We start from the raw sequence: 25,439 nt of genomic DNA on the forward strand, positions 1-25,439 counted from the left end.
GGCTGCCAGTCCAAAACAGAAAAACTACAAGAACTTCAAGAACACGCATACTAACCAACACATATATCCAAACTAAAAAAATAAAAACTGTCCAGGGGAATATACGCCAGCCAGGATGACTGCCAGTCTGCATGGGCTAGCGGTTAGCTTAGCCTTCCCTGCGTCCGAGTCCTGTCAGACCACCCGCGGTGCTTCCCCCTCGGGTGCAGCCCCAGGCGGTGGCCGTGGTCCCTGGGCCCACCGGACGCGGCAGACCAGGCTCCCTCAGCCAGACACCCTTGACACACCTCCTCGCATGCCGCACAACGACACCAACAACACCACAGTCAACGCCAGGCCAGGCCGCTCTCGGTGTTACCGGAACTGCCGGTCTGCACGGGCTAGCAGTCAGCTTAGCCGGACCCGGTGTCACGTGCTGACAGACCGCCCTCGGTGTTGGGGGAAAAAAAGTAAAGAGAGAAAAGAGGAAGGAGGGTATTAGAGGGCATGTCAGCACAGGTTGCTGCATTTCTGACAGAAATGAAGGGATGCTGCCTGACTGCACGAAGAAAAGAAGAGTTTCGGGGATTCAGGGGCATGCACGCCTATCGGAGACATGAGTTTAAACGAGACACACCTTAAAGAAGACAGACAATATCCCGCTGTGGCACACGAAGCACCGCGCCCTGCCCCTTTTTTACATTTCTTCAGATGAAGTCTCGACTAAATTGTCCCAATTTGCTCTTGGGGGAGCGGTTTGGAGTGTGTTTGAAGGTGCTGTACTGGAAGGTTCCCCTTCTGAATTGCAAACTAATTCTCATCCATTATTCAAGCCTGGCGCTCTCTTCTTTTTCTACTTCTGCAGGGTTTCCAACTATCCAACACAAAGAAATTGTGAGAGACTTGAAGAATAGACGTAGTGGGTGAGGGGCCGTTGGAACCCGTGTATAATGTTGATGTTTTTCCAGGCAGTTTATGTTGGGGGGGGGGGGATCAGCCCAGTGTGGCTGGGCTGCTGCTCTTGGTTGTCTCGTATTTATAATAATCAGGGACGGGCAAAGATATGCCCATCAAAATGTACCTGGTTACAAAATGCCTCTCAAATAAATGTATAAGAATAATGAAATGCAAAATACTGCTGCCGGAAAACGTATCAAGATAAAATACTTGTATTTTGTATTTTCAAAGCACAGGAAAATACATTTATAACATCGAGCGTTCTGAATCTGCACTAAATGTTACCACGTTCAGATTTGTATAATGGGCACAAGGCTGCGGTGAGGGTTTGAACCCTACAGGAAGGCAGAATGCTGCTGCACATGCATATGCCTTTACTATGTGTGTACATGTTTCATATTTTACCCAGGCATGAACGTATACATTTATATATATATACACACACACACACATATATATATATATATATATATACACACACACACACACACACACACACACACACACACACACACACACACACACACACACACATATATATATATATATATATATATATATATATATATATATATATAATATGTCATCGAGACACTGGTACCAAATATCAATATCTTTATTAGCATTTTTTTTCGTGATCGTTTTCCTTCCAACTGTATGTATGTATGTATGTATGTATGTATGTATGTATGTATGTATGTATGTATGTATGTATGTATGTATGTATGTATGTATGTGTATATATATATGTGTGTGTGTGTGTGTGTGTGTGTGTGTGTGTGTGTGTGTGTGTGTGTGTGTTCAAGAGGTACTAAGCTAAGACTTTATGCACTTTGTTGTGCATTGTTTCATCTCAGTAGTTAGGAACTGGGAAACTGACACCACAGTGCAGTGAATAAACACATAATTCCTGCTTTTTGGTATTTTTAGAGGTATTTTTCTTCAGTTGCACAGATATCCTGATGTGTTGTCGATGATTTCATGAATATCACAGAATCGCTGTATCATGATACCAACGTTATGATGGGCAATGTATCGTGATAGTATCGTATCCCGAGTTACTCTGTGATTCCCACCTCTAATTTTCACACTGTCTACTACCACTACTTTCAGCTGCTCCCGTTAGGGGGCGCCACAGCGGATCGTCCGTTTCCATCTCTTCCTGTCCTCTGCGTCTTCCTCTGTCACACCAGCCACCTGCATGTCCTTCCTCACCACCTCCGTAAACCTCCTCTTTGGCCTTCCTCTGCTCCTCTTCCCTGGCAGCTCCATATTCAGCATCCTTCTCCCAGTATACCCAGCATCTCTCCTCCACACATGTCCAAACCATCTCCATCTTGCCTCTCTTGCTTTGTCTCCAAACCGTCCAACCTGAGCTGTCCCTCTAATATACTCCTTGCTCATCCTGTCCTTCTTCGTCCCTCCCAATGAATGCTGACGCAGTGTGTCCCTGAGTTGCCAGGCAGATTTCACTGCACTGTCCAACCTTTCTTCTTGGACTTGGAATGACCAGAAGCTGTGATGAATACTTGGACTACATGCTTCAACCGAGCTTTTTTGCCAACTGCCTGGTTCATTGTTCATTAATCGTATGTCATTTAACAATCAGACATGCACCGTGTGAAACCTGCGGGTATAAAGGATGCTCTGATCAGCCCACCAACACCACTTCCAGCAGCGACTCAGTTTCCCCCGGGAGGTCTCCCGTCCAAGTACTAGCCAAGCCCACATCTGCTTAGATGTCTCGTATAGACAGCTTGCTGTTAGTGGACACATCTGTATGGAATCGAGACAGACATTCACTTTGTCAAAACTGTCTGCACAAACTGACACAAAATGTCTTGTCCCATCAAATTCAACGGCCACATATCATTTTTTTTTTCCTGGTTAACTTAAACATTTGTTCGAGGTGTACCTTGCGCAAATGTTTGAACCCGCTTGATTGCCATATTGTGTTGCTCTTCGACTGCATCTTGCTGGGTAGTTGTGGTACGCACATTTCACAGCTCTACCTTAGCTATGAAATCAATACGCCCAGAGTGCAACAGGGAATAAAGAGGACTTGCTCTTTCAATCAAATAGGCCGAGTTGGTGAATCCAGGGGAAAGCTATGCTGATGTTCAGTCATAGAGGAGAGATATAGCGGGGAGGGGGGTGGGGCAAGAGACATGGGAGGAAACAGGGATTTGAGCCAGGTGAAACATATTCTGAGTGTTGAGGGCTGCTGCACAACACGTGGGTGGCAGTAACTTGACGGTTAGGTAAGGAAGCTTGTGACCTGGAGGTTGCTGGTTTTCATCCCCGGACTAGTTGGTAGTATCTGCCAATATCGGAAATTGGATGGATAAACTATCCCCTTTGCTGACTGGTGTTGGTGAAGATACTATGGGGCAAGGCACCGGATATTCAAATGCCGTAATGGAGCACGATGGCATATAGGTGGAGGAAAGGAAGAGCTTCTGAAATTGCATAGGATTGGTTATGTTACATGGAGAGAAACATCTCCGTATCCTCCTCCTCCTGTTTATTGCCTCTGCTTACACCTTTGTGCGGTCAGCGGGGGAATGAGTCATTTTGAGCCTAGGTTCACAGAGATGTCAGAGGATATCTACGACTACGACCGGTTGTCTTGATGCGTGCTCAAGGATCCAGGGAAGGAAATCACAGAAAGGTGGATCAGTTCATGTGGACACAACGTTTGTGACGAGAGAAATGTTTCATCGCTCATCTAAGTGAACTCTTCAGTGTAAAGGCCGAGACACACCAGGTGGGCCAATGTCGGGCCTTCAGTGAGCGCCCGTGGCCCTAGTTTTTGCCATGCGTCTCGCACCGTCGGTACTAGTCGGACCCATGGCAGCAGCTTTTTGGCTGACTCAGCATGTTGAATCGGCGGCGGAGCCCATTGGTGAGAGAGAGATCACTCCGATTGGCTGTTCAGCTTAGCGAATCGGTGCACGAGAAGAGAAACGGAAGTCAGGAAAGCGAGCAAGCGAAGTTGAGAGGCCACCGCTTCTCATTTGTCGTCTTCATCTCACATGGACTTTTCAAGGAGTTAATATTCTCCACAATAGCATGGCAATCTGGAATGAAGAAGCTGAAGAGCAGCTGATCGGCATGATTCAGGGGAGGCCAGCTCTGTATGACCGTACAGAAGAACGTTATGCCAACCGGGTGGTGAAAAGAACTCTGGCGTGATCAAGGGTGAAGTCGAAACGGTGAGCAAATGCTGCTTTGTTTACTGTTTGTACAGCCGCAGTCCTGGGTCTTCCGGTTTCACATTTTGAACGATGAATACAGACTACCGCCACCTGCTGGTGGGGAGAGTTATTTCGTGTCACGCAGGCGCAGAACGTACATGCTAGTTGGCCGTTGGCTGTAGTCTTTGCAGTGTGTTCAAGTGCTAGTTGTCCCATGTCGGTTTGGTGGGTCTGGGCCCTAAACTGACTGCAGGCGTCCCCACCCTTATGAACAATACAGTGGCATAACAGCCGGAACCAGCGATCGGTTTCATATGCAAATTACCGTGGCCATTAACTAGAGCCACAACGGCCATTAAACGTGTTTTTGATATACTCTTTATTAATCCCCTTGGGGAATTTACATGAGAAAATTGGTATTAATATTAATGCCCCTGTGTGGCGTATCAGTAAATAAACAACACCAAGCCGCAGCTTTACTCCTGTCCCAGTATTGTAACGTGCATGGATAAGTAGACACGTTGGTCCTTGTCTAACGGGTCGGACCCTTTAGTCGACTGGTTAACGTTGTCGCTTGCGGAGCGGGAGACACAGGTTCGCGTCCCGGCCGTGGCGACGGTCTCCCAGACTGCCCCCCGAATTCGCTACATTGGTGTCAGAAGTGGGATGGAGCGACCGTACAGCCATCGGAAGCGCATGCGCCCTGAGGCGTGAAGGAGCTGATATGCTTAAGCGCGGGGACGCGCTTCCCGAGGGAGGGAGGGGTAGTGTAACGCTCGCGGGTCTGACCCTTTAGTCTAGCGGTTAGCGATGTCTCCTGCGGTGTGGGCGATACGGGTTCGCGTCCCGGCCGCGGCAGTTCCTGTGGTTGCGTTGTCCCCCGAATTCGCTACAATATGTTGTCGTGTGTATAGATGTGGGTGTATTTACTCGTGGCCGTGGGTGCGTTTGGGGCGTCTGTCTTCGTTGTGAACACCCCACCGCTTCCAGTGTCCTGCACATACAAGCAGTTTGGATGGGTAGTTTTTGTTTTGGGGATTCAAACCCCGCACATGAGGAACGCCTCCAGTTATATTGATGGTCCCTGTGCAGAAAAAAAGAAGAAAAGTGCATTACCTCGGTTTTCTCCAATTGTACCACAACCAGCCTTAACTGCAGCTAAAAGCTCGTGGAAAACATCAGACAGCATTGTTGAGCACCGTGACACACAGAGTGCGTACCGTTCAGATGATGACCTCCATCCCTCGTGCTTTTTATTCATTTATTCAGAGAACAAAGCCCGCCGAGGCATATCTGTAATTTCTGATAATGGGCCGTACAAATAAAATTGACTTAGAAATCTAATAAGGCTTTCCTTAAATGTAGCTAGGAGGACACCGTTATTCAGTTGTAGCTGAAAGATCACAGGTTTGAGCCCTATGCCCACCGCCGATTGTATATTGTAACGTGCATGGATAAGAAGACACGCTGGCCGCTGGCTGGCGGGTCTGACCCTTTAGTCTAGCGGTTAGCGATGTCTCCTGCGGTGTGGGCGATACGGGTTCGCGTCCCGGCCGCGGCAGTTCCTGTGGTTGCGTTGTCCCCCGAATTCGCTACATTGGTGTCAGAAGTCGGATGGAGCGACCGTAAGGCCATCGGAGGCGCATGCGCCCTGAGGCGTGAAGGAGCTGATATGCTTAAGCGCGGGGACGCGCTTCCCGAAGGAGGGGGGTAGTGTAACGTGCATAGATAAGAAGACACGCTGGCCGCTGGCTGGCGAGTCTGACCCTTTAGTCTAGCGGTTAGCGATGTCTCCTGCGGTGTGGGCGATACGGGTTCGCGTCCCGGCCGCGGCAGTTCCTGTGGTTGCGTTGTCCTCCCGAATTCGCTACAATATTGCACGTCAGCGGCTCACGGTCTGGTCAGAGTGCGCGTGAGAAAGGCAGGAATGCCGCTGTCTCTCTCAGGCCCATGCTGGATGAAGGCGTCGGGGCTCCATGCTTTAGAGTTCATTAAAAAACGCTTTCTGCTCCGGTGCAGAAATCGCAATTAATCAGAGGTATCAACGCAACCGCCTTAAACTTCTCCGCTCAGTATTTATGGCACCCGAATCCATAAACGTTGGGAAATATTTAAGATTAAATTCTCCCCGATGGTTGACTGTCAAATTTCAGAAGAGATCCCCAAGTAATAATAATAATTCATTGAGTTTGTATAGCGCTTCTCATCTGCAGAGACAGATCTCGAAGCGCTTCACAGATAAGACTATAGTAAAAGGAAAATCCATCCATCCATTATCTGAACCGCTTATCCTGCTCTCAGGGTGGCGGGGATGCTGGCGCCTATCCCAGCAGTCATTGGGCGGCAGGTGGGGAGACGCTGTGGACAGGCTGCCAGGCCATCACACAGGCCCACACACACACACACACAAAAACACCTAGGGACAATTTAGTACGGGTGAGTCACCTGACCTACATGTGTTTGGACTGGGGGAGGAAACCCACGCAGACACGGGGAGAACATGCAAACTCCACACAGAGGATGACCCGGGACGACCCCCAAGGTTGGACTACCCGGGGCTCGAACCCAGGACCTTCTTGCTGTGAGGCGACTGTGCTAACCACTGCTCCACCAAATAAGAAAATATATAATATTAATGTTACAATAATATGAACTTGAGAATAACTTGTGAATAGAATTAAAGACTTGAGGAAAACTTGACATTTGAAAATAAAAGGAGATTTCAAGAGAAACTTGCGAAGGGAGTCGAACTAAATAAAATGACTCAAGATGGTCGTCCCCTCTTCTCATAGATGGCCTCTTTGACTCCCCATTCAAACCAGCGTTCCTCCCTATCAAGGAAATGCACATCCTCATCCTGCGAGAGTGGCCTCTGGCCTGCAGATGGGTAGTAGACCGTGGGGTCCTGGACTGACGCGATGCATTTTGTGCTCTCGTGTTTCCTGACAATGCCGATTACTGTAGCGAATTCGGGGGACAACGCAACCACAGGAAGTGCCGCGGCCGGGACGCGAACCCGTATCGCCCGCACCGCAGGAGACATCGCTAACCAACGCAACCACAGGAGCTGCCGCGGCCGGGACGCGAACCCGTATCGCCCGAACCGCAGGAGACATCGCTAACCGCTCGACTAAAGGGTCAGACCCGCGAGCCAGCGGCCAGCGTGTCTTCTTATCCATGCACGTTACAATACATTCAGCCAGGCAGCAAATCATTTTTGCATCCAACCCAAATTCGGGCGAGAAAAGACTTTCATTCCCCCATCTTTACCTTTCGAATTACTGCTAGATCTTCCCCATCAGCGTACGTCTGAATAACTTGGAGGGATACTCACTATGCCTGTCCAGATTGATGCTTTTTTGCAGGCAAGCACAGTTCAGCAAACTTTTCCAGTAGAACCTCTGGGTCTTCGTGACTTCCTCCGTCTTCGTAAATGAATGATTCCGATCTTTCAGCAGCCTCAGGACCGGCGAGGTTTAGGAGCGTGTAGGCTTGCACTTTCTTGGATTCATCCGACAGCCCCGCGTTGCAATAAATTCTCCATTCCCTGTCAAGTTTCCACCGGTCATCGGCAATATTGTCATCGAAAATTAAGGGGTAGATGCGACGAAGCCCTTGAGCCATGATGCCATATAGTACGCGCACATCCAGAAAAAAGGTTAAAGAGCAAGACAAAAATCGCAGAACTAGAACAAAGAAGCAGGGTCTGCACACAGAAATGCTCCCAAAAACTAATGTATCCAGCAACGATTCGACCAATCAGATGATCTGATGATCAGTCGGATCTGATTGATTGAAACGCAGACCCTGCTCCAGGGCGGCGCGGTGGCGCAGTGGTTAGCGCGGTCGCCTCACAGCAAGAAGGTCCTGGGTTCGAGCCCCGGGGTAGTCCAACCTTGGTGGGTCGTCCCGGGTCGTCCTCTGTGTGGAGTTTGCATGTTCTCCCCGTCTCTGCGTGGGTTTCCTCCGGGGGCTCCGGTTTCCTCCCACAGTCCCAAGACATGTAGGTCAGGTGGATCAGCCGTACTAAATTGTCCCTAGGTGTGCATGTGTGTGTGTGCGTGTTTGGGTGTGTGGGTGATGGCCTGGCGAACTGTTCAGGGTGTCTCCCGGCCTGCCGCCCAATGACTGCTGGGATAGGCTCCAGCATCCCCGCGAGAGCAGGCTAAGCGGCACAGATAATGGGTGGACCCCGCTCCTTTGTTTTGACTTTCAGATTTCTCCAAATCGAATCAACTTATTGGATTAAGCCCATTTCAACGAAACAAACTTCTTCAACAGAAGAAGAAGAAGAAGAATCGGCATCCTGTCTGATTCGGTATCAAGACAGTAAGAAATTCGATTTGTCGCTAACTGCTGAAATAGGAATAGAACATTGTTTTCTCCTTCTCTGTGGTTTTGCCTTCGTGTTCCACACCCCGAGGCACAACACTCGTCAGTCAAAACTAGAATCTTTTTCTTTTTGTTCTTTCTTTTTGCCCTTCTTCAGCTGAGTCACTGCCGAATCAATATGGAATAAGAATAAGATGGTTCATTATTGGCTCAGAAGCTGTCCCCAAATTTCCCCAGACCCCTTTTTATTCCCCCGGATGAGAACACCCACGACACACCCCCTAGTAACAGATCAATACCCATCTCCCTCCTGCCTGCTGCATTAAAACCATCGGTGAGGAGCCGGAGTGCATGCTGGGTTACGTACCGGTTGGTGGCAACAACGTATATTTCAGTTCGTTTTGGGACCAGGGTAAAAGTATTGGTTGACATTTTGGGCCCCGCGTCTGAAAAGTTGAGTGCTCCCGAGTTAATGTTCGAGTCCTTAAAGTTGCGATGGGGAGTTTTTCCATTGGTTGCTCATCCATCTCAGTTTCAATTTTTTCATTCAATTTAGACGCCTCTCCGTGGCTTACGTGATCAGATGAGACCACCGGTGAGAAGACTGGATATTTTCCTCCAGACACGATCCCGCGCAAGATCTGACAAAACCATTATCGGCGCACAGATGGGACACACGGCCACAAATAAGGATGCATTACCCCATGACTGTGTTTCTTACAAACACCCATCATTACACACCCCACTACCTCTCTCTCTTCGCTTCAAAAGCACAGGCAAAACTACCTGACACCGAATGGAGATTTTTGTGACAATGAAGTGGTTTTTCCACATAACACGACTGACTTTGTCCAGAGTATTGCACAGTCTACCGGAATCCAACACGTTTCGTAGCAGCTCCAAGAACACAGAGGTTACCACAGATTGATAGATAAATTCATACATTGATGAAAAGATAGATGCCTGAAGCTGCTCTTAGCATTAGGTGGCTCTCCACCAAGGTTAAGGAACTTTTTTTGTGCCCCCCCCTTTTTCTTCCCAATTGTACTTGGGTAATTATCCCAGTCTTCTGAGCTATCCCGGTCTCTGCTCCACCTCCTCTGCCGATCCGGGGAGGGCTGCAGACTACCACATGCCTCCTCCAATACATGAGGAGTCACCAGCCACTTCTTTTCACCTGACAGTGAGGAGTTTCGCCAGGGGGATGTAGCGCGTGGGAGGTTTACGCTATTCCCCCGGCCCCCGAACAGGCGCCCCGACCGACCAGAGGAGGCGCTAGTGCAGCAACCAGAACATATACCCACATCCGGTTTCCCACCCGCAGACACGGCCAATTGTGTTTGTAGGGACGCCCGACCAAGCCGGCGGTAACACGGGGATTCGAACCGGCGATCCCCGTGTTGGTAGGCAACGGAACAGACTGCTACACTACCCAGATGCCCCAAACTTGAGGAACCTTTTGAGGGACTAAAGAGTTCAGAACTATTCACAAGGGAAACTACACAGAACTCAAAAACATGCTTTCTCCACAGCACCGCAAGTAATGGGAATATTTTGGGAAGTATGTGTAGATTATTGTAGCGAATTCGGGAGACAACGCAACCACAGAAATTGCCGCGGCCGGGACGCGAACCCGTATCGCCCGCACCGCAGGAGACACCGCTAACCGCTCGACTAAAGGGTCAGACCCGCCAGCCAGCGGCCAGCGTGTCTTCTTATCCATGCACGTTACATTATGATCCAAAAGCTGATGCTTACAGCCTGTTTTTCAAAATGGCGGCTGTTCATTCTCAGTCAGGCTCGGGTCATTCTGATTCTTGCGTGCGGCCAAACAGCACCGGTCAGCGCACAACCTCCTGCTCAGTAGCTGCTGGGTCACAGAGAGAGAGGTACCTACCCTGCAGTAGGTACTAAAAGGGTCCTGGAACCACAATCCAGGATCTAAAGTCAGCCCAGGTTCCTGTGGTGGAAAACCCTGAAAAACATTGCTTCAGTGCAACTGAGCCTATTAAAGGTATTTTCTTGTGTCTTCATTAAAATAACAATAATAATTGAAAATAAATCCAAGACCCCTTGTTCACCTTTACACTTACAGTGTAACGTGTCCTTCTTGTTTTGGCTTACAGTCTTGAGCTGGGTGAGTCACGTGATCAGACTTAAACAAAGTCCTACTGTACTACATTTTGGTTCAGGAATCGAGAACAATGTATTGCCATTTCTTTCATGTACTTGAGTACACAGCCCACAGCACTGCGACACAAAAGATGAAAACATCCAAAAGTCCCAAAAACGACACCACCAAAAACATAGAAAATTCCGTTGTCCAGGGGAAGGAACGCCAGCCAGGATGGCTGTCGGAACTGCCGGTCTGCATGGGCTAGCTGTTAGCTTAGCCTGCCCCGCTTCCGCGTCCTGTCAGACCGCCCTCGGTGTTTCCTCCTTGGGCGCGGCTCCAGGCAGGGCCCAAGGAGGCCCAGGGCTAAGCAGACCAAGTTCCTCCAGCCAGCTCTCCCAGCCAGACATCTTTGACACACCTCCCCGCACTCCACTGGACTGTCGGTCTGCATGGGCTAGCCGTTAGCTTGGCCTGCCCCGCTTCCGCGTCCTGTCAGACCGCCCTCGGTGTTTCCTCCTTGGGCACGGCTTCAGGCAGGGCCGTGGTCCTTGGGCCGCAGGACGCAGCAGACCAAGTTCCTCCAGCCAGCTCTCCCAGCCAGACATCTTTGACACATCTCCCCGCACTCCACTGGATAGCCGGTCTGCATGGGCTAGCCGTTAGCTTAGCCTGCCCCGCTTCCGCGTCCTGTCAGACCTTTGGTTCTCGTTGTCCCACAGTCTGACAAAATGTACACTGCACTTCAGTGAAACTGATCATAGTGCAGCGTATGTTGAACTATGGCATGGTTTCTAAAATGTGGCCATGGTCTTTTCTTCCCATGGTATTTCCATAAAACTGTGTTTTCTTGGTGGCCGCTGGATGGGGTGGTTGAAGAGTCTGCTCTATAGCGAACAGCACTGATGTAGCATCTAGAGAGTTAATGTTTACACTCCATTACATAACGTTTACATGAGCGACACCATGATTTATTATGACACCAAGGAGCCTCTGAATCCCCACGAATAAAGAGGCCCTCGCTGTATGTAGGGATAGGTTAGTGTGTGCGTGTGTGTGTGTGTGTCAGAGAGAGTGTGTGTGTGTGTGTGTGTGTGTAAATAAAAGAATACAAATACACAAATATAATGCAGTGTATATGAAATCTCAAAGACAGGATGTAAAACAAGTAATTACCAAATCTTGTACTCTCAGGTGCTATGTAAATATGATGTGACTAGAAGAGCCCCGCTACAATGTAGCAGTTTGGTTCTCCACCCGTCTAAATCTCCCTCCTCTTCATCCTGCCAGCTAACCGCTTTCCCCCTGCCCCTAAACCCCCCCTCCACTCCCACTCCCTCCCCCCAAATGCTCAGAATCATCTGAAATGCTGAGAAAAGTGGTTTTTAGCCATTTTTAGAAAATACATATTTTGCATAATTACTCATAATTATTATATTTTTTTAATTTTCTGCAATTTTTCTGGTCCTCTCTGGAACAATACCTACCACCTCCAAAAAAAATTAGGATCATAAGTGCATTTTTGCAAAAATGCATATATTTTGCATAATGCCAAAACATTTCTAAGTCCCAGAATTTTTTTTATATAGGTGAAAAAATCAAAGATGCTCAGAATCACCTGAAATGCAGAGAAAAGTGGTTTTTAGCCATTTTTAGAAAAATGCATATTTTGCATAATTATGCATAATTTTAATTTAATTTTCTGCTATTTTTTATAGGTGCCCCTGATCATCCCCAATAACCTCCAAAAAGAATCAAGGCCCCAAATGCTTTAGTTTGTCCGTTTATAGACTCTCACACAGACACACACACCACACACCAGACACACTGTGAAAATACAGGAGTAGTAGATGTCCCTATAAAATACATTTATAAAAAAAATATCAAATCTCATTCTGAGACACAGAGAGAGAGAGAGAGAGAGAGGGAGAGGGGGGGGGAATGGAAAGAAAGTGAATTGCCTTTGGTTACAATAGAAGCCAGTATTGACTAATCACATTTAGGAACAGCAGTCCCAAGTCAAAGCAGCATGTCAAAACTGGTTTCAGGGGGCGTCCGGGTAGCGTGGCGGTCTATTCCGTTGCCTACCAACACAGGGATCGCTGGTTCAAATCCCCGTGTAACCTCCGGCTTGGTCGAGCGTCCCTACAGACCCAACTGGCCGTGTCTGTGGGTGGGAAGCCGGATGTGGGTATGTGCCCTGGTCGCCTCACTAGCGCCTTGCCTGGTTGGTCAGGGTGCCTGTTCTGGGGGGAATAGCGTGGTCCTCCCACGCGCTACGTCCCCCTGGTGAAACTCCTCACTGGCAGGTGAAAAGAAGCGGCTGGTGACTCCACATGTATCGGAGGAGGCATGTGGTAGTCTGCAGCCCTCCCCGGATCGGCAAAGGGGGTGGAGCAGCGACCGGGACGGCTCAGACGAGTGGGGTAACAGGCCGGATACAATTGGGGAGCAAAAATCCCCCCAAAAAAAGTCTTTGATAGACAGACATTTGATCAGAAACCCGGATTCATATTTGTCTCTGACACCAGGTGTCAGCTTCCATCATGTACCTGTGGTCCTGTTGTCATGTAGGGACACCAAATGAATACACATCCCCATGTGGGGAGCCGCAACAAACAGAAATGCTGTTTGACTCACTGTTTCCACATCATAGCCAGATCCATGGTGGGGTTGGACACCTTCGTTGATAAATCAGCTCATATATCAGTTTGTGAAGAGGTGATGCTAAGTAAATGGCCGTCCGACGTATGGTTCTTAGTTATATGGGCGTGAATAAGCTGATTAGCATTTTCTGTATTTGTTTTCATTCAACTTGTCCCAGGTGATCTAGGGAAAATATCCATGAAGGATGTTTTTCAACTAAACTTGTTTGCATTGGGGGTGTTCATTTTTCATAGGGATGTTTCTTCATAAAACAGTGTTCATCCTCCCCACACGTGTTTTTCCTTTTTTTTTGTGTATTAACATTTTACATAAGCTAGCATATCACATTATCTAACAATTTAAATCAAACGGACAGTTAGTGTGGTCGCCTCATAGCAAGAAGGTCCTGGGTTCGAGTCCCGGGGTAGTCCAACCTCGAGGGTCGTCCGGGGTCGTCCTATGTGTGGAGTTTGCATGTTCTCCCCGTGTCTGTGTGGGTTTCCTCCGGGTGCTCCGGTTTCCTCCCACAGTCCAAACACGTGTAGGTCAGGTGACTCGGCCGTACTTTATTGTTCCTAGCTGTGGATGAGTGTGTGTGTAGGAGTCGGCCCTGTGATGGCATGGCGGCCTGTCCAGGGTGCCTCCCTGCCTGCCACCCAATAATTGCTGGGATAGGCCCCAGCATCCCCGCGACCCTGAGAGCAGGATAAGCAGTTTGGATAATGGATACTAAACGGCATGAAAGAAATCTCTATCTACTACAATACCGCATTTCTAATTGGAGACACTATACACAAGAAACAAAGCTTGCACGTCACATCTCATCTCATCTCATCAGCCACTTCTCCGGGGTCGGGTCGTGGTGGCAGCAAGCTGAGTAGGGCACTCCAGACGTCCCTCCCCCCAGCAACACCCTCCAGCTCCTCCTTGGGGATCCCAAGGCGTTCCAAGGTCAGACTGGACATGTAGTCCCTCCAGCAAGTTCTGGGTCTACCCCGGGGTCTCCTCCCAGTTGGACGTGCCTGGAAAACCTCCAAAGGAAGGCGCCCAGGAGGCATCCTGATCAGATGCCCGAACCACCTCAAGTGGCTCCTTTCGACACGAAGGAGCAGCGGCTCTACTCCGAGCTCCCTCCGGATGTCCAGGCTCCTCGCCCTGTCTCTCAGTGATGTGACATCTTTATTTGGTTTTTGTGCAGTTCTCATCTTAGACAGCCCCAGTCGTGTTGCTTTTATGGACTGTCAAAGTCAAGTTCCAAAAACCATAAGAGAGCTGAGACTAAATTGGGACATTAGCAAGTGAGAAAGCATGCCACCGCTTCACTTACATCCAACTGCCAGTGGACCTTGTGGAGCAGATGATAGTGATGTTTTATCTGATACTCAGAAACGGGCTGGATGGGTTAGCCTTTATGAATGGGGAAATGTGTACTTGTCACACCGTCTTAAAAATGACCCTGGATACTGTCGTTGTATGTGCAAAGTCCATCTCCCCCTCACTATGTCTTCAGAATCTATCCTGATTTCATCATCAGGAGCGCTCAGCTCTGTAGTCTGAAACGATAGGAGACCATTGGATTAACAGAGAAGATCCTCTCCTAAGGTGGCTCTACTCCATACTTCCCAGCTAGTTTGCATACGTATTTTAGATGATGTTAAGGCAGTCCCATCACCAGAGAGCCAAACTGTCCCCCAAACACAACAACAGTGACCCAGTTAAATAAACACCTGCAGCGAGGAAATACATAAATAACAGTTTTGGGTACGAGTTGTTTTCAACTGTGGAAAAAGAATAGTTCTCTAGATTTTAACCTGTGCCGACGTGCTGCTGCACAATATTTGTGTTGATAAAAAAAAAATGGCTTTGAGAGCATCTTGAGAAGGTCAAAAGATGTATGGTGGCAAAGATTCAACACTGAATAAGATTTCCTTTTATGGTAAACGGGGACAATAGACCATTCAAATACCGTTTTCCAAATGTGCTTTTATCTGGGCATCTTTAGGGTGGAAAATTGACAATTCAACTTAATCCGTTATCTTCCGTTATTGCCTCTCTCTTTATTTAGCTCTCAACTTCCTTTTACTTCCACATTGATTAATTCCCTTGATTCCTATCTGACGCTTCATTCCCCACGCTGTCTCCCCCAAGTTGTACAGCGCGAGGAAAAGAAAGGACTTTATTTGTGCGCTAGATCCATGTTGGGGGCACGTTATTGCCAAGCCCAGATTCAATAACTCAATTTGAAATATGTCACGGCTGTTTTGGGGTGATTTAGTCACCCCGGAGTGGCTGTTTGGTTCCAGCAGCGACACTTGATCAGTATGTAAGACAGGCAACTCCGGAGCCTTTTGTTAGTTCCCCCTCCCCCCTTCCCTGATGATGGGGAAGTTATGCATGACACGCTGGTGTTCTCTTACACTGATAATCCCATTAGGAACATCACACCCGCTGACGGCTTTTTGAGGCTTCGACCCTGAAATGCCATTAGCTTAGCTAAGATTTGCTCAATCTATATGGGTATCAACTTTAAATGGAATTAGCGATGCGGAGGATTTTGATATCATCAAAATACGCCACCCCGCAGAGCGGGGAACATAAGTCCGCTTAACCGGGGCGCATCTAAAGGGGATGCAACGGCACCGCCATAAGCGGAGAGTCACATGACGCGTGAGAGCCGATAGATAATGAACTTATGGATGGGATTTATCTAAAATAAAGATGAAACTGAGTAGTTGGAACTGTTTGATTGAAACTTGAAAGGAGATTAAGGTTAGGCATCGATGGAATAATCGGAACCCTTTATTCCTCCCCGAGGGGAAGTTGGGTTCTATTGCAGACACTCGCGCTCTAGTAAGAAAAAACTGAAAGCTAACATGATAACAAGAAATTAGGAACAAGGAAAACAGAAACTAATAGAAATAAAAGATAAAATAAGAAATATATCAACAAGCATGGTGCACAGAACACCCTATCTACACTGCACTACTACCGCAGCACAAAACAACAGCACAAACAAAAGCCATCAAGGTAATAAAACAAGTGCAAGGGCAGTCCAGTGAGCATTACCTCCGAGTATCCTGACCCTTTGAGGGAGGAGCTGTAAAGTCTGATGGCCACAGGCAGGAATGATCTCCCGTGACGCTCTGTAGGGCATTTTGGCAGATTGAGAAATAATTGCCAAAAAATTGGTGTTGAGCTGTAGCAGGCTAACCAGTCAAGCAGAGAACCAACAGAAACACTCGCGTTAGCTTACAGTAAATTGCCGTTGCTGATTGTTTGTTTCTAAGAAATTGACACTCGCCCTCTCTTGACAGGCTACTTAGTCCCGTGTATTTTAACGGGAAATCGAGCGAGGAGGAGCTGTTTGAATAGCCTAAACCCCGGCAGCTTTGCTTTACGGTTATGTCCTCTGTCTCTGGCTCATTACAAGTCAGATCCGGCACTTCACTGGCCTGGCAGGGAGATGTTTCCTTCCTCTGTACCAGCACACCTGCCATCGAGGTGTACAGCTACGGGACTCATTATCAACCAATTATTTTTTCTCCATTGAAAAATATGTGAACTGTAGACTGAAGTTACTTTGATGTGAAAATGCTCCTTCAACTACGAAACTCTGCTTCCAAGCTGTTTTTTTATGACCGCTTTTCAAATTTAAACGACAATTCATACAGTGTCCCAGGGTGTGAGAACGTGGTTGTTGTGTGGGAACATACCTGGGTCTGTATGTATCCCTATAACCACCACAGGTCCTCGTTATAATACCTTGCTTTGTACTGCTACCAGGGCCACATACGGGTATGCAGCAAACTCCTTTCAGGATGTGAGTTGTATATGGCTTTGACATACCCATTTGCAGTATTTTCTAAATTTCTCAGACGGCCAGTGGTGTTTTGACTTTGACGAATTGCATTGTTGAGACACACTCCCAAATTTGTGAACTACAATAAAGAATGCCAACAATGCACAATTTGCATGTGTGTTCAGGGTGACAAGCACCATCATTCATGCACATGGAATCATCTAGAATCCTAACAGAGACCACTGCTGCAAAGACAGAAGCGTTAGCTCGTGGGTTAACTAAGTTTGGCAGTTGAGCGTTCACGTTTCTTAAACCTCAGGCTCATGGTGTAGTACCAACAAAGAACATTTTCAAAAAGGAAACTGTCAAAGGAAGAATTAAAAGACAGGAAAAAAGGGAGAGAACAGCAAGACAGAGCGTTTTAGCCTCTGTGGCCAGAGAGTTGGACATGGTTATCGGGAATCAGGAACACTTTGTCATTTCATTTCATGTACCAGCATGCCGGTCGGAACTGCCAGTCTGCATGGGCTAGCAGTTAGCTTAGCCTGACCCGCTTCCGTGTTCTGTCAGACCGCCCTTGGTTTTTCCTCTTCGGGCACAGCTCCGGACAGGGCCGGGGTCCCTGGGCCCACCGGATGCAGCAGACCAGGCTCCCCCAGCCGATGGTTAGGTCGAGATGTGGAGGAAAGTCCATGCAGAGTTCCTGCACATACAGAATATAACAAGTAGAACAGGAAAAGTACCCTTTCTCAGTTATGTAACCTGCAAGTGCAGACTGAAAACAAGCTCAAAGTCTTGAAAGCAGGAGGTAAACTTGACATGAGTGGAAACTGCAGCTGTGATGCATCAGCTTCAATGTCAAACAGTAACTGAGGTCCATCATCCGGGGTGCGATCTCCCCCAAAAAAATAAACTGAGTGTCCAGCAGCAGTCTGCTTTTATTACGAAACCTACCAGGGTTGTACAAGTTCTTCCTGAGTGACCCATATTAACTACGCTAAACAGACCCTCAGCGCACTATCACAACCTGCTAGTTCCTTGTTGGTATCCGACAAGTGTGGGTGAAATGCTAAAATGTAAAGAACATTTCAATACTCCATTTGAATAGTACATATAAGATGGGGGAAAAAGTGGCTTAGCACTCTGTCCTGTGTATCTCCATATATGATTCACATATAAAAGTAGTGGAAACATGAAGAAGTCAGTAGTTTCAGAGTCCAGCAGATATGAAAACCTTCTGGCCAGTCGGGCCAGAAGGTTGACCTGGATTTCCCCCACCAGCGGGGCAAGCAGTGAACAAGTCCTTTTGTCTAAAGAGAAAAAAAGATTGTTTAGTAATGAGTTCAGTTTATTAGCTGGTTGGGTCTGAATGAATGGCATATCGGGTGTTAAGCTGAAGGCCTTCGGCATCTCCTCAATCGCTTACAGCTGGGAAGAACACCCAGAACTGGCCCCAGGACTCTTTCTTCTGCAGCATGCATGGTTTTTTTTTATTTTTGTTTTTTTAATTAATAATTTTGGCTGGTCAGTATCAGGAAGAAGTTCAATGAGAGTCCGTATTCCATCTGTCAGCTCTTCTTGTTTGGTTTCATCGATAATGAAGTGATGGTTGTCAGCACAGTCTCGGTTAATGCTCCTTTTCTCTTATTGCTGCCTGTCTGGTTCGCCCTCTTCTTGTCCGTCTGCCTCCTCCCCCCCACTGGTTTAAGAATGAACACACTGGCCCGACCCTCGGTCTGCGACGTTATTATGTCCTGTCCCATGGAGTGTTCTTGTGCTTGTGTGGTGGTAAGATAACACATTTTGTCGTGTCGTACTCGAGCACGTTCTCTGCGTAGCCATGCATCACTGTATTGTAACGTGCATGGATAAGAAGACACGCTGGCCGCTGGCTCGCGGGTCGGACCCTTTAGTCGACTGGTTAACGTTGTCGCTTGCGGTGCAGGAGATATGGGTTCGCGTCCCGGCTGTGGCGGTTCTCGGGCTGCCCCCCGAATTCGCTACATTGGTGTCAGAAGTGGAACGGAGCGACCATAAGGCCATCGGAAGGGCATGCGCCCTGAGGCGTGAAGGAGCTGATATGCTTACGCGCTTCCCGAAGGAGGAGGGGGTAGTGTAACGTTCATGGATAAGAAGACACGCTGGCTGGCGAGTCTGACCCTTTAGTCTAGCGGTTAGCGATGTCTCCTGCGGTGCGGGCGATACGGGTTCGCCTCCCGGCCGCGGCAGTTCCTGTGGTTGCGTTGTCCCCCGAATTCGCTACAGTATCCTCCCTGAAATGGAAGTTGATCCGGAGCGCTGTGATGAGGTCAAATCAGCTGCTAGTTAATCAGTTCTAAACTTTGCAAAGAACACATCATGGCCATGTCCAATTCAGCTGCCTGTTAATGACATTGATTTCTTTCAGCTACTTCAGACTAGCAAATGCCGGTTTCTGAGAAAGACATAGTGTGTTAACTTCTATGTGAATGCCTTGAGCTGGGATCAATAGGACAGCGGGGTTTTTTCCGCCTCCAGCGCTCAACGGGGGTCTTGATGAAAAACAGCGTTTTCGTTTGAGCGTTGCGCTCGGTGGATGCAGTTGCGGCATTACGCCGTCGCCGATATGGCGGCGCTGTATCGTAATCAGCGCAGTGCACCTGGAAAGGCGCTGCCAAAGCTGCCGAAGAGGAAAAAAAGCCGCCGTTTTCCGGAAGTTTCCAGTCGTGAAAAGTGTAAAGTAAAGCAAAGGCTTTTATGTTATATTCATGTTCAACTATACACTGCAAGAGGGCCCATGTGCACTTTGAATGAGCTCATATTATATTTGATTTAATTTCAAACAACTTTGCTGTTTGGTGCGTAAATTAACACATTAGCATTTGTGTTGTACTTAATTACTTAATGTTGAACAGGGCACCGATATATATATATATATATATATATATATATATATATATATATATATATGTATATGTATATATGTATATGTATGTATATGTATATATGTATATGTATATATATATATATATATATATATATGTATATATATGTATATATATATATATATATATATATACGTATATATATACGTGTATATATATATATATATATTTATACACCCTTTTTCTCCCCAATTGTACCTGGCCAATTACTGCACTCTTCTGAGCCGTCCCGGTCTCTGCTCCACCCCCTCTGCCGATCCGGGGAGGGCTGCAGACTACCACATGCCTCCTACCATACATGTGGAGTCACCAGCCGCTTCTTTTCACCTGACACTGAGGAGTTTCGCCAGGGGGACGTAGCGCGTGGAAGGAGCACGCCACTCCCCCCAGTTCCCCCTCCCCCCCGTCATCGCCATCCTCCTTCGACCGCAGTCCAGCACGCATTCGCAAAAGGTTGTGAATTCCTGCTTGGCGTTTGCGGATAGCAGGCCGAGGTCGCAACTCCTTCGGAACCCAGTTTCTGTCCGGATTGGCCCCATGGCCTTTACCCCTCCCGGGGCGTCTACAAGGCAATAGTTTGTTTTGCCCATAACTGGGGTAACCTTGACTCAATTACCAGGACATGTCCACGTTCGAGTGGGCCGTACTAAGTGGTCTACGGGGGTTACTCCCCCGCAGGTTTTCTGTCGGGGTTTGCCCCGCCCTTAGCCTTTGGCTAAATAGCCTATCCCACAAGGCAGCAGTTATTATGTTGTTTACTCTCGAAGTAAACAAACTTAATAACGCGTTCATACTCGAGCTCCAGAAAGTCGATACATATTAAAACGCAGAACGAAACAGAGTTGCCAGTAAACGAGCTCGTGCATCCACCACGCCCGCCACCGTGGATGTCCCCCTGTCGCCGTGGACGTCCCCCTGCCACCGTGGACGTCCCCCTGCTATTGATCAGTTAAACAGCACAAGGTGGCCAAACCAAGCAGTATCCAGAGATTAATGGACCCGTCACTCTCCCTGAGTCTTCTCTGTCAGCCTTTATTCCTCCTCTCCTCCTCCACCATCTGTCCTGCTGTCTGTCTCCCTCTTCTCCTCCACCGTCCGTCCTGCTGTCTGTCTCCCTCTTCTCCTCCACCGTCCGTCCTGCTGTCTGTCTCCCTCTTCTCCTCCACCATCCATCCTGCTGTCTGTCTCCCTCTTCTCCTCCACCATCCATCCTGCTGTCTGTCTCCCTCTTCTCCTCCACCGTCCGTCCTGCTGTCTGTCTCCCTCTTCTCCTCCACCGTCCGTCCTGCTGTCTGTCTCCCTCTTCTCCTCCGCTGTCCATCCTGCTGTCGGTCTCCCTCTTCTCCTCCACCGTCCGTCCTGCAGTCTGTCTCCCTCTTCTCCTCCTCCACCATCTGTCCTGCTGTCTGTCTCCCTCTTCTCCTCCACCATCCGTCCTGCTGTCTGTCTCCCTCTTCTCCTCCACCATCTGTCCTGCTGTCTGTCTCCCTCTTCTCCTCCACCATCTGTCCTGCTGTCTGTCTCCCTCTTCTCCTCCACCGTCCATCCTGCTGTCTGTCTCCCTCTTCTCCTCCACCGTCCATCCTGCTGTCTGTCTCCCTCTTCTCTTCCACCGTCTGTCCTGCTGTCTGTATCCCTCTTCTCCTCCACCGTCCGTCCTGCTGTCTGTCTCCCTCTTCTCCTCCACCATCTGTCCTGCTGTCTGTCTCCCTCTTCTCCTCCGCTGTCCGTCCTGCTGTCGGTCTCCCTCTTCTCCTCCACCGTCCGTCCTGCAGTCTGTCTCCCTCTTCTCCTCCACCATCTGTCCTGCTGTCTGTCTCCCTCTTCTCCTCCACCATCCATCCTGCTGTCTGTCTCCCTCTTCTCCTCCACCATCTGTCCTGCTGTCTGTCTCCCTCTTCTCCTCCACCATCTGTCCTGCTGTCTGTCTCCCTCTTCTCCTCCACCGTCCATCCTGCTGTCTGTCTCCCTCTTCTCCTCCACCGTCTGTCCTGCTGTCTGTCTCCCTCTTCTCCCCCGCTGTCCGTCCTGCTGGCTGTCTCCCTCTTCTCCTCCGCTGTCCGTCCTGCTGTCTGTCTCCCTCTTCTCCTCCGCCATCTGTCCTGCTGTCTGTCTCCCTCTTCTCCTCCAACGTCCGTCCTGCTGTCTGTCTCCAACACATTCTCCTCATTCTGGAGCAGATACAGTATCTAACAGCCTTCTCCTGGTCCCCTACCATGTGGTTCCCCATGTCTCTGTTATACTTCCTATGCACTTCCAGCACCGTCCGGTCCATCCCTGTCCTCCCTATCTGTCTATCGATCCGTCCTTCCTCTCGTCTGCCACTCTGTCTGCCACATTCAGCCTGGCTGATGTTGTTCAATATGCCTTGTCATGACACACACCTTTCTCTCTCTCTCTCTCTCTCTCTCTCTCTCTCTCTCTCTCTCTCTCTCTCTCTCTCTCTCTCTCTCTCTCTCTCTCTCTCTCTCTCTCTCTCTCTCTCTCTCTCTCTCTCTCTCCCCCTCCTTTGCTCTTTATCGTCATCCCTTTCTAGGTCCTCCATTACGACGGTCTACATCGAGGTACTGCCCCCTAACAACCAGAGCCCTCCCCGTTTCCCCCGGGAACAATACAGTCTGGAAATCAGTGAAGCGATGAGGACTGGGGCTACACTTCTAAATCTGCAGGTACACACACACACACACACACACACACACACACACACACACACACACACACACACACATACACACACTTACACACACACACGTACACAGACTTACACACACACACATACACAGACTTACACACGTACACAAACTTACACAAACACACACAAATATACAAACGTACACACACACACATACACACACTTACACACACACACGTACACAGACTTACACACACACACATACACAGACTTACACACGTACACAAACTTACACAAACACACACACATGTACAAACGTACACACACACACTTCTGCAATTACAACGATGAAATTATGGTTGAATCTGAAAATAGAAAATACTGTATTACTTTGTGTGTGTGTGTGTGTGTTTGTGTGTGTGTGTGTGTGTGTGTGATAAGGCGATGGATCGGGAGCGAGACCCTATCATCTACAGTATTGATAGTGGAGACCCGCTTGAACACTTCACAATACAACAGCAGTAAGTACATTGAAACACACACTCACACCTTCATCTGCTCATTGTAACTGCTTATTAATACATTACAATGCATATATATATATATATATATATATATATATATATATATATATACACACACATATATATATGTGTGTGTGTGTGTGTGTGTATATATATATATATATATATATATATATATATATATATATATATATATATATATATATATATATATATATATATATATATATATATATATATATATAGTTGGGAGTTAACCACAGTCAAACTGGTTTAGTTCCAATCAAGAGTTGGAGGGAGTTTTTCTGGTTCTTCTGTGTAGGTGCCACACCTAAAGTACACTGAGCCTGGCTTGTGGAGCAGCGTTAGTACCCATGTCTGTAGTAATACTGGTCGTTAATCTGACCAGTACTTAGTAACTCTGACTAGCTGCTCATGATGCCATGGCTTTGGCTGAGCTGTGCTGTATTATGACGGAATACTGTCACGGGCTGCAGGACCCTGTGCAGATGTGGTAACCAGTGAAACAAAAGGTTGATATGAGGAACACACAAGGTTACATGATGGTTATATGGTGGTTACGTGGTGGTTACGTGGTGGTTACATGATGGTTATATGATGGTTACATGATGGTTATATGGTGGTTACGTGGTGGTTACATGACGGTTACATGATGGTTATATGGTGGTTATATGGTGGTTACATGATGGTTATATGGTGGTTATATGGTGGTTATATGGTGGTTACATGATGGTTATATGGTGGTTATATGGTGGTTACATGACGGTTACATGATGGTTATATGGTGGTTATATGGTGGTTACATGATGGTTATATGGTGGTTATATGGTGGTTACATGATGGTTCAATGAAGGTTACATGATGGTTATATGGTGGTTACATGATGGTTATATGGTGGTTACATGATGGTTCAATGAAGGTTACATGATGGTTATATGATGGTTACATGATGGTTATATGGTGGTTACGTGGTGGTTACATGACGGTTACATGATGGTTATATGGTGGTTATATGGTGGTTACATGATGGTTATATGGTGGTTACGTGGTGGTTACATGATGGTTCAATGAAGGTTACATGATGGTTATATGGTGGTTACATGATGGTTATATGGTGGTTACGTGGTGGTTACATGGTGGTTCAATGAAGGTTACATGATGGTTACATGATGGTTATATGGTGGTTACATGATGGTTATATGGTGGTTACGTGGTGGTTACATGGTGGTTCAATGAAGGTTACATGATGGTTACATGATGGTTATATGGTGGTTACATGATGGTTATATGGTGGTTACGTGGTGGTTACATGGTGGTTCAATGAAGGTTACATGATGGTTACATGATTGTTATATGGTGGTTACGTGGTGGTTACATGACGGTTACATGATGGTTATATGGTGGTTACATGATGGTTACATGATGGTTATGTGATGGTTACGTGGTGGTTACATGATGGTTCAATGAAGGTTACATGACGGTTACATGATGGTTATATGGTGGTTATATGGTGGTTACATGATGGTTATATGGTGGTTACGTGGTGGTTACATGATGGTTCAATGAAGGTTACATGATGGTTATATGGTGGTTACATGATGGTTATATGGTGGTTACGTGGTGGTTACATGGTGGTTCAATGAAGGTTACATGATGGTTACATGATGGTTATATGGTGGTTACATGATGGTTATATGGTGGTTACGTGGTGGTTACATGGTGGTTCAATGAAGGTTACATGATGGTTACATGATGGTTATATGGTGGTTACATGATGGTTATATGGTGGTTACGTGGTGGTTACATGGTGGTTCAATGAAGGTTACATGATGGTTACATGATTGTTATATGGTGGTTACGTGGTGGTTACATGACGGTTACGTGATGGTTATATGGTGGTTACATGATGGTTACATGATGGTTATGTGATGGTTACGTGGTGGTTACATGATGGTTCAATGAAGGTTACATGATGGTTACATGATGGTTATATGGTGGTTACGTGGTGGTTACATGATGGTTATATGGTTACATGATGGTTACATGATGGTTATATGGTGGTTACGTGGTGGTTACATGGTGGTTCAATGAAGGTTACATGATGGTTACATGATGGTTATATGGTTGCATGATGGTTACATGATGGTTATATGGTGGTTACGTGGTGGTTACATGGTGGTTCAATGAAGGTTACATGATGGTTACATGATGGTTATATGGTTGCATGATGGTTACATGATGGTTATATGGTGGTTACATGGTGGTTATATGGTTACATGATGGTTATATGGTGGTTATATGGTGGTTACATGATG

General features: G+C 47.5%; 1 protein-coding gene across 1 annotated transcript in view; it reads left to right on the top strand.

Moving 5' to 3' along the window:
- LOC130127199 (protocadherin-15-like) overlaps window positions 1-25,439 on the top strand; it is a 409,304-nt gene that overhangs the window by 203,782 nt on the left and 180,083 nt on the right. The window contains 2 exon segments of the mRNA XM_056296769.1: window positions 22,484-22,616; window positions 23,021-23,100. Of these exon segments, the coding sequence (XP_056152744.1) occupies window positions 22,484-22,616; window positions 23,021-23,100 (213 nt within the window).

This window comes from Lampris incognitus, chromosome 17, assembly GCF_029633865.1.
Source record: "Lampris incognitus isolate fLamInc1 chromosome 17, fLamInc1.hap2, whole genome shotgun sequence".
NCBI classification, from domain to species: Eukaryota; Metazoa; Chordata; class Actinopteri; order Lampriformes; family Lampridae; genus Lampris; species Lampris incognitus.